The 11,080-nt window shown below is 28.6% G+C and overlaps 1 protein-coding gene across 1 annotated transcript in view; it reads left to right on the top strand.

Moving 5' to 3' along the window:
• LOC100209283 (ribosomal RNA small subunit methyltransferase NEP1) overlaps positions 1-8,963 on the top strand; it is a 30,291-nt gene extending 21,328 nt beyond the window's left edge. Inside the window, exons 5-6 of the mRNA XM_065808077.1 lie at positions 8,449-8,543; positions 8,617-8,963. Coding sequence (XP_065664149.1) covers positions 8,449-8,543; positions 8,617-8,730 — 209 coding nt within the window. The 3' untranslated portion in view covers positions 8,731-8,963. The remainder of the gene's footprint in view (positions 1-8,448; positions 8,544-8,616) is intronic.
• Positions 8,964-11,080: the final 2,117 nt, after the last annotated feature.

Raw genomic sequence — 11,080 nt, 5'->3', positions numbered from 1 at the left:
TACCATGTTAACTTTCATTATTGATGGGACTAGAAATGTTTTGAGAGCTGGAAAAGAAAATCATGTTCCTTTAGGTATTGATAATTACAATAAAAATTTGGGAGACATTGATAAAAGTGACCAAATGATGACATTGTATGAAGTTAAAAGAAAAAGAGTAAAGAAGTGGTAAAAAAAGGTATTTACTCATTTGATCAATCAAGTAGCCTTCAATGCTCAAATAATTTGTAAAAAAATGGGTTGTATATAACACATTTGAACTTTACATTACTGTAAATCACATCAATGATTCAACAATATGGTCAACAGCAAAAAAAAATCTCACTCTAGATTGGTGGCAAACAACCCTTACAATTAATTAACCAACATTTTCCTTCATATGTGCCAGCATCTGAAAAAAAGATGAGTGCTAAGAGAAGGTGTGTAGTATGTTGCAAACTAATAAAAAGATTCAAGACATAAATGTGTAGAATGTGATGTAGGACTTTGTGCAGTTCCATGCTTTGCCAATTGTCGTACAAAAAATGAATCTAACTCGGTGTAGTTAAGGCAATTTTAAAATATTATAGCGTCTTTATAATATTTTGCTGACTATGACATATTTCCCTTAAATGATCAGGTCTGTGAATTATGAAAAAGTGAAAAAGAAATTAAAATGATAAATTTTGCCGTAACATAAAATAAAAATGTTTCTAGCAAAAAAATCCAGGCTAAAAAGTTTAAAAAAAAAAAGCCTTCCTCAAATCACGATTGCTTGTCCAAATTTAATTGAGATTTTAAACACATACGTTTTTTATGTAAAATGAACACCATAGTTTAATAATATGATCTGTTGTGATTGTTTATTGGGAATTTTTCTTAATTATAAGCACTTTCTTGGTCGGAATTCTAATATTTTTTGTGAAAATTGAGAGTAATGTTGTGTTTTGACAATTATATTAAATTAATATGTACTAGAACAGATTAAAGCTAGGATCTTTAGTAGATTAATACACTTTTTCAAAAAAAAGTTTATTAAAATGAAGTTAACACTGTTGAGCGAAATTAATCTAAAGACTCAAAAATGGTGTTCTTTAGTTTCACAATAAAAGGTAATAAAAAAAGTTTTAAAAACTAAATAAAAAAGAAAAAGTTTCATTAAACATAAAAAATTGAAGCAAAAAAAAATTATAACATCTAAAGCTCTTGTTTGAACTTAATACGCTGTCAAAATCATGCCATTTCCAAATAAAAGAATTCGAATAATTTATAAATCGTCTTAACTACGCCGAGAAGTGAATATATTTTTAAAATTTTGTGTTTACATAGTATAATTATATATTCTTAAACTTGAATACTAAAACATTTTGTAGTCTTTAATAGTGTTGAAAATAGAAAAAATCTTTTTTTAATTTGTTAGTAAAAAAACATGGAGTTTTTTTTAAAAAACAGAAGACATTTAGAGACTTTTAGAAATACAGACATTTAGAGTCTTGTTTATTTATAGAAATATTAAACCTGTTTAGCAGTTTAAGTAATTGTAGTTATCATTAGCGCATTTTTGCTAATGCGTTATCAAGAAAACAATTAGCATTAGTAATTTTTAAAAAGGTCTTTGTACATTAGGAGGTAATAAATTACAAGATAATTTTCTTATGTTTAGTTAATTAATTTTATAAAAATTTAGTTTTAATATATAAAACATTTAAATAAGTTAATTAAAAGTAAGATGTTCAAAATTATTAAACATCTAAAATTACTTTGACGTTGACAAAACTCACTTTTTAATCAAAACTCTGTTTTTAATCCGCGCACATGAGCTATTTTAGAATAACGGGAATTAAATAAACCAGTTAATTGAAGCTTTAGTTATTTACCTTAAAACTTTGCTGTGAGTTTTTGTTAAAAAAAAGCAATAATTTTATTTAAAAGTATGTCATAAGTAGTACTTCTACAAGTATTTTTTTATTTACAAAGTTTAGTAAATGTTATAGAACAAAAATTAAAACACCAAAATAAAATTTAATTGATCGACAATAAAAACTGTTGATGTGTGTGTGTGTGTGTGTGTGTATATATATATATATATATATATATATATATATATATATATATATATATATATATATATATATATATATATATATATATATAAATATATATATATATATATATAAATATATATATATATGTATATGTATATCAGGCCTTCCCAGGAGAGGCGTGCGGTCGCACGCCTTGAGTGAACACGGATATTTTTTTTTTTTGGATAACTCGGCCATGCTTTTTTAGCATACATTAAAAATAACGCATTTTTAAAAAGGCGCTGAAAAAATCAAATTAAATTCGTTGTATTATTTTGTAATGTTTTTAATAAATTTTTTAATTTATTCTTTTCATTAATAAGGAAATAATAACATAAAAATTATATATATTTTTTTTTTGAATTTTTTTTTCTTATAACAAAATTTTTTTTTTGAATTTTACATATTTTTTCTAATTTTAAATTTTTTTCGCATAAGTATGTCTTTCTACAAAAAATAACTTCTAAGTTCTAGAAGAATTATTATCTACAAGGTTCTTGATAAGGATATGAACGTTTAGCTTATTCGGTTAAGACATTACTTAGCGCCGCGGAGACCTGGGTTCGCATCCCGCGTCGGCAGAGCATTATTTTCAAAATAGATTAAAAAAGTTTTCGGTCACATTTTCTGTTTATTTTTTCGACTTGTCTCAAATATCGTTGCTGAAAAAATCAACACCTAAAAATATATTATAAATAATTATAATATAAATAAATAAAAAATAAATATAAATATATAAATTTTTTTTTTATGTTTACTAGACATTAAAAAAAAAAATTGTAATAAGAAAAATTTTTTTTTTTAAATAAGTATAAATATATATATATATATATATATATTTCATTTTTATGTTCATATTTTTATATTAATAATAAGAATAAATTATGAATAAAAATAATAAAATAATACGACAATTTAGTTAGGTTTTTTCAGCGCCTTTTTAAAAATGCGTCATTAATATATGCTAAAAAACCGTGGCCAAACTCTCAAAAAATATATATATATGCGTGGTCACTCAAAGCGACCGACCGCACGCCTCTCCTGGGAAGGCCTGTATATATATATATATGTATATATATATATATGTATATATATATATGTGTATATATATATTATATATATTATATATATATAATATATGTTATATATATATTATATATATTATATATATATATATAATGTCCGACATAATGAGACATTAGTCTCGTTATGTCGCATATGAAGAAAATGGGTTCCAAAAAATTTTCGTTTTTGGGGCCAAGACCCATGGTGTCAAACTTATTAGAGTCAACAAAAAAAATAATCGTAAATTTAAAAAATATATATGTGATACAAAAGAGCTTGTCAAGCAAAACAAAAATTATGTAGAAACCATATGCTGAAAATGTTTTCTTCCCAAGATATAACACCTGCAGAGTATATAGATTGGGCACAATAAGACAAAAAAAATAGATTTTTCATTCCAATTTTGATATATCTAGATGAATTTTACTTAGAGAATTTTTATTAATGTAAATTTATATTCAAAGCAATTATCTAATAAATATATGCATGAAGTTTTAATGGAATTTGAAGTTGTTTAATTTGTTTGATATTTTATATTGATTAATGTCATTTTAAATGCTTTTTATAAGCAAGGTAAAATTGTATATATCTTTTTTAAATAAAACTCATGGCATCACTTTTATATATTTGTCAAAAAAGGAAAGCCATGTCCTCCCCAAATTCAGGCAAAAAGTGGTTTGAAAGAATTTGTCCAGTAAAACAAAAAAATTTGAACATCTTTACAACTTATTAGATATAGATAAGACTATTTTTTACAAAAAGATCATTTAAATAACACAACACACACTATTAGCGATAAGTAAACTAATAAAGTTTGATAAAAATATGCTAATAAATATTAGTCTTCTATATTGGCTGTATCAGATTCTATCTCTAGCTTCTCGTCCCTTCAATCGTGAATATCATTTACACATATCCGTCCGGGAAAAATTGTTTTTATAAACCTTGTATCTCTTTGTACTGCAATCACTACTGCATCTACAAACACTCAATTCATTTAAACCCAATGGAGCAGGAAAATAATTTGTTAATATTGGATCAAGGGGTTCATCATTGATCTCCCAGCCAAATCCTTCAGGAGACAGAAAATAGGTGTAACTGTGCAACATCTTGATGATACTTTGAGAAGAGAAACCATTATAGTTTAACCAAGTTTGATATATTACTGGGCATATTTTTTATCCATATGTGTTGTAGTAAGCAACCGGGGCCCCTGCCCTGGATAAAAATGACACTTTTTGCAAACCCAGCTCTGGCAAAATTATAAGATTTAGCAGGGGTTGATATTAGGGGCTAGAAAGTTTATAATACTATATAACAATTATAATAATTATTATATAGTATTATAATTTTTACTAAATACTAGCATAAATTTATATATTTTAAACTTTAATTTATTTCCAGCAAGATTGCAAGTAACCACTATTAAGTTATGAGTTACTTTAAAGTAGAGAATAAGTTAAAATACTAGGAAATGGTTAACTGAAGACTTAAAAAGTTGTAGGTTGTATATAAAAAGAAAACATGAAGGTGGGTAGGAATTATAAGGTTTTTTTGATGTGCAAGGATAAAAACTGGATTAATAAAAGTTTTTCTAGCTTGAAGGGACAAATACAGTAAAAGGATGTAACTTGTTGAACAAGAAACAAGCGAGATTGTGTTTTGGTTTATCGTAATAGAGAGGATAGCTCGTTTGAGCATTGATCATGATAATAATTGTAGAAAAAAGAAAAAATTACAATCTTACAACAATAGGAGAGTGGCTCAAGCTTGGCATATAAAGCAATGTACTTTTAGACTTTGTCTGAGAATAAGAAGGTTGTTATTCGTCAATAAAGGAATGGCAACATTGCAATTTTTTTTTGCAGTAAATAAATGAGTTTTGTTGTCTAAAAAAAATTGTGAAGTCCAGAATATAAATCCATAAGCCACTGCAAGGCTTAGTTTGTTACAGAAAAGAGATCAGATTTAAAATTGGCTGCTTGTTCTAAGCAATTAACAAGTGAAGATTTTTAGTCAAGACAAGAGTATAAAGTTGAGTCGTCAGCAAATAGAGCCACTTAAGATTTCATGAAGATTGTTATTATAGATAAGAAACAATACAGGAACAAAGACAGAGCCTTGTAGTACCCTTAAACTTACTTGAAATAAAGTAGAGGATAGGCCTTCAAGAATAACTTTACTACTTCAGTTAGAAAGAAATAATTTAATAAGCTTAAAACCTTTATATAAAGAAACAGAGTGAAGACTAACCATTGGATAGTTAGTGAGGTGAAAGTGTTTTCTAGAGTTTTGAAAAAGTTTTTCTAGAGGCTTGACTTAAAATTGAAGAGAAGTCATAAATGCTTTCAAACTTTTATTCCAGAAGTAATAAAAATTTCCAAGATGCACTTTATACATACATATTATGAATTTATACATATATGTTTGCAATTTATTTAGATGCTGTCATACAAAATCCTTTCATTGTTATATAAACTTCAGTATTTATATGGTGTAGTATTTGCCAAAAGAGAAGATGATCAGATGGGTGTGTGGTGTAACTCTAGTAAGACAAAAAAAAGAGGCATAATCTTAGACAGATTAGTAAAAAAGGTATCGAACAACGTTTGTTAGAAAAGAATAAAGTAATTTAGGTATCAGTATGTAGAGAGGTAGCAGCTTTAGTAGAAAATGGTAGTAGTAGAAGTAAGAAAACTTGAAGATAGTGCCTTACATATTGTATGAATGAGCTTTAGTTAAGGAAAAAAATGCTCTAGATTGTTTATATTAGAGAAAAAGCACAAAAGAGGAAGGCTAAAGCCTGATGATGATGATAATGATGATGATGATGATGATGATGATGATGATGATGATGATGATGATGATGATGATGATGATGATGATGATGATGATGATGATGATGATGATGATGATGAGGCTTAAGCCTTCCTCTTTTATGCTGTTGATGATGATTTGGATCATCATGTTGATCATAATAGTGTTTATATATGCATATTTATACAAAATATAACATGAGTTTTGGATTAAAAAATATATACTTTCGGATGTATAAATGTTTATGCAGCCCCAGTCACAAACCCGGTCCCAGCTTTATTTTATCAAACCCGGCCCCGGCTATATTTTATCAAACTCGGCCCCAGTCAAATATCAACTGCGGTCACTTACTAATGTGTTGACTACTAAATGTTCAATACCTTGAAGAGTAACCTGATTCGGCAATGGCTCCGTATCGTCCAACATTGGTAATGCATACCGAATCTTGTCATCCACAACCATGAATGACTTCCACCATGTAATTTGGATTTTCCCATAGATGCGGCTGGTCTGGTCACATCCTGTTAGCACAAGTAAAGTTTTTAAACGTTTGGAACTAAGTGCCTCAAAACAATTCTTGATACTGATGTCACGTTTTTCCTTTTCCAGGAAAAGTACATCTGTATCTGGGGAGAAAACAACATTTTAAAAACGGGTTACGTCTCACAATATCAATGGCAAGGAGTACAAGAAGAGTGTCCGCCTTTTCTCTTAGCAACTTTATATTAAAACTGGAGATATTTGTAGCTGCTTTTAATTCATATGTAATTGAAAAGTATATTCTTTGATCTTATAGTGCATCATAAGTATATTCTGAAAGGTTTAAAGTTGTAGCGCTAAGTTTCTATATTTGATAACAAATCTTTTAAGGACAAACTGCTAATATCTCCTTTATCAGAAACCTTCTACTTTATATTGTTTCCAGATGTTTGCTTCAATCTTGTTCTTGTTTTAAAAGACTGACTGATACAGCAATCAAATACAAGTCTAATTTCGTTGTAACCATTTGCAATTTTCAATAATGATATAACAAAATGTTTGGCGAAGTCTTAAAAAAATAACTATAATGACCACTCTTCCTTTTAATGTTTAAATCTTAAATAATTCTTTTATGTTTTATTAAGTAATATGTCTTTTTTTAATAATGTTACTTTTAGAATAAAAAGGGTTTGCCTTCCACGTTTTTATTTCAGCACCTATGTGAACTCTGTTTACCGATGCTACTCCTTCAATAATGATTACTCTCTGGGTATTGCTTGTCATATTGTGGTTAGGTGCTACTGAATGCTTTTTTTTTGATAACGGTGCAGTATTTTGTATTAATCTGTGGTAGGCAGGGGCTTAAAATCTTCCTATCGGTTTTTTACCTTATATATTATTTATATAATTCCAAAATAATCAGATAATGATGCAAAATAAACTTGCTTCATTAAAAAAAAAAATTATTCGCTTTTTGAGGAAAGTTACATAAAACATTCGTAATGAAAAACATGCCAACAAAACAACTTAAATTCCCGTAGAACAAACTTTTATTCATTGTATACAATAGATAATTGCAACCCTCGTAATTAGGGTTGGCATTCGGCAATGCCGACCAAACTGCCGACCTAGAAGTGTTTAAGGTCAACAAAAAATCGAGGGCTGTAGTTGCTTTTTATAGAAAATTCATATCAATAACAACTCTTTTAACAAAATGCATCATTGATATAAAGCAAACCTGGAATGAAAAAACCATTTTTTTAATCTTTTTATGCGATTCTGTAAACTCTGAGTCTGTGTTTTATACATTCTTAAAAGTGATATATCTTGGGAAGGAAATGTTTTCAGCATATGGTTTTTACATATTTTTTGTTTTACGTGACAAGCTCTTTCGTATAAGATAAATATTTTTTAAATTTACGATACATTTTTTTTGTTGACTGTAAAAAGTTTTGACGTCATAGGTTCCAGCTCCAAATGTAAAAATTATTTGGCACCCGTTTTTTTTCTTAGTTTTAACCTAAAGAACAAGTTAAAAGCAAAAAGTTGCTTTTAACGCGTCTGTGCACACGAAAGTCTTAATCTTAACATAGCAGCCCTCACTATTTCTTTTATTTCAATTTAATTGTTTTTTTTATCTTTTATTCAATTTTTTAGAAATTAAGGCAAGTTAGGAAAAATAATATTAGGGGTCCTCCATAAAGAACGTCATTCAGAATTTAAATACTAACGAGAAGTAGAAGTTTATTGGCTCCCTTCCGCGGAGATTTTTAATAAACATAAGGCTCTATAATACTCTAAAAATCTCAACGCACGAGACCCAACATTCTCCGAATTCTTGCCATTAGTTAAACTTGGCGTGACGTCCTTTATGGATGACCCCTTAAGAGTCTTTATATTATAGATATATTATATTATAAAAGTCTTTATATTAAAAGCCCTCACTAGAACTAAAAATATTTACTTTATGAAAGTTTTTAATTTAAGTTAATATTTTAGCAGCATTTTATATTTTTACTTTCAGTTGCCACTTTCCAAGCTAAAAAATGTGTAAATGTACGAGACATTCCTAAAGATGAATCGGTCGTAATTGTAATTGGTGCAATGGCTCATGGAAAGGTTATAGAATAGTTTTTATTTAAGGATCTTTGCATAATTTTAAAAAATAAGTTTTTATTTTTGCTGTACTTAGGTGGAAGTAAATTACGGTGAAGAGGAGATAGCTATCTCTGAATATCCGTTATCAGCAGCTTTGACTTGTGCCAAAATTTGCTCTGGTTTTGAAGAAGTTTGGGGCATAACCTAGTACAATATGTTTCGTATGGCTGGTTTTATTATAGAACATCCTTATGCGGATATTAGTGGATTGTCGTTATTACTTTCACGTATAAGTAACGACCTATATAAAACTTATGTTACTAACTTCCTAATTTTTTAGGCTTGTTATATAAAATACTCAAATTTTTTGAGTGAAGAAGTTTCGTCTAATAATTTGTTATTATTAAATTTACATAGAAAAGTTTGCTGAACAACCTGATAGTTTTTGTAGATAATTAGCAGTGTCAGCTCAAGGGTATAGCGTCGCAATCGCTGGAAAACTACATTTAGGTTCTTTATAAGTTAGTAGTTTTTTATTGCAATCTAGTTCCAGTATTTTTGGGGTATAAACGTGAACTAGGTGATCTAGACTTTTATCAGGAATTTTCCAAAGCGTATCGGGTTCTTTGTTGTTATTCAAACTCGTTCCTATAATTTCACCTAACTCCTCGGGCATACTTTTTTTGTGACAATTTAAACGCATTATAGCGTTTTTAAAACCTTCGCGATGAGATTTAGTAGCGCATCTGTTTGCGTCTGTCTGGCGATTATCAGCAATAATTGACTTTACATGTATTACAGGGAACGATTGAACAGCGATTTTGGTATTATTCAGTTGCTGAAACCATTCTGTTAACAATAATAATGCGGTTTTCTTTCTTGTTTGAAGTTTACGGTGTTTTATTTTCCATTCAGCGCACTTTTCAGAGTGCTTCTTTATCAAAGTTTCTATGTGGTTATTGAAATTTGACAGTAAAGACTTTTCTATATCTTTCATATCTCTCTTCATTTGTTGAATTTTTGTAAACGAAACGTATTGAGTGACAAGTTCTATAAACTGTTCGTTAGTTATATCTTGTATATAATCGATAATATCGTTAGCAATACTAGCTTCAGAATTAGCGATCTGATGGTTTTCAAAAAAGTCAAGCATTTTATATTTAAGTTCTTGTGACGATTGACTCGGTATTTCTTGCGCAAAAATTGGTTTGGCGTCTTTGTGATTAATTAAATCGTTTGTTATCTTATAAAAACTTGTATTACTAATGTGTTGTAAAGATTCTGAGACATGAGAGGGGTTCTCTAAATAAAGCAGTTCTTTAAGTACTTTTTTGTATTCCTCACTTAGCATTGTATTTTTAATTTCAACATCTTTTGCAAATTCTTGTTGTACAGAGAACGCTTCGATTATTTGTTTTAAGTACGAGCGATGATGCTGCAGATCTTTGGAAAACTGTAGTTTATCGGAATTGGCGTTTTGGACAGATTGATTTTTTTTTAAAATCAAATTACAAATCTTGCGTTCTAAATCCACCAAAATTTCAACGGCTGTTTTAGATTCGTGGCCATATTTAGTTTCGCATTCAATACTTTGATCATATTGAAATATATCTGATGTGTCGTCATATAAAATCTTGTAATCCTCGTCGCTAGAGTCTGTTAGTCGATTGATAATGTGCTGAAAATGAACGAGTGCTTGAATTATTCTTGAGTTGACGTTTTTTAATTGATCAATTTTAACATTGTGTTCTAAGTTCGTTTTTCGCAAAAGAGCTTCGAATCGATACTGTTCGTTAACGATAAAGTTCCTTAATGTTTGAAGCTTTTTTTCGTACTGTAATTTAGTCTGAATAATATTACGATCAAATTGCTCAGCAGCTAATGTTTGGTCGTGCTTTTCTTTTATTAAATCTATATGCTCATTGGAGTTGGAATAAATATATGTTACATTAGCTTGTCCAAATATTTTCTTTTTACGCTTACGAATTTTATTTTTTAAATCTTTTTGCTTTTTTTCACTCCCATCCTTAACTGTATTATGATGTTTTGAATTTATTTTTTCTATTCTCTGTCTAGAAGTATTAGATAGTAATGTTATATTTGGTTTTGAACTAGAGTGTAAAACTATGTTAGTTTTACTGTTGGATAACTCCGTTTCATGTTCTGATTTTATTTTACTGACTGATTCGGTTTTTTTTTCTTCGTTATATATTTCTTTAGGTGTTTCAATTTCTTTTTTTAATAAATTTGAAGTAGACCTATTGGCAATGTCTTGACTTAAGATTTTTATATTTTGTAAACTTTTCGAGGGTGTACTTGAAGGAATTAGTAATTTTTGATATGACGCAGATGGAAGTTCTTCTGTAACTCGATTTTCTATCACAGATATTCGATTTTCGACCATATTATTTGTGGTGGTTTGACCAAAAAGTTGTTTATTTGACGGTTTTGTTTTTAAAGCCGTTTCTTCTCCTACGATTTGATTCAAAACTACGTTTGGAGGGCTTCTTAGTCTATATTCTGATAAAACATTTTTTCGATCAGACAATCTTATTTGG

This window comes from Hydra vulgaris, chromosome 10 (assembly GCF_038396675.1).
Source record: "Hydra vulgaris chromosome 10, alternate assembly HydraT2T_AEP".
Taxonomy (NCBI): Eukaryota; Metazoa; Cnidaria; class Hydrozoa; order Anthoathecata; family Hydridae; genus Hydra; species Hydra vulgaris.
This window is presented reverse-complemented; position numbering and strand designations above follow the sequence as displayed.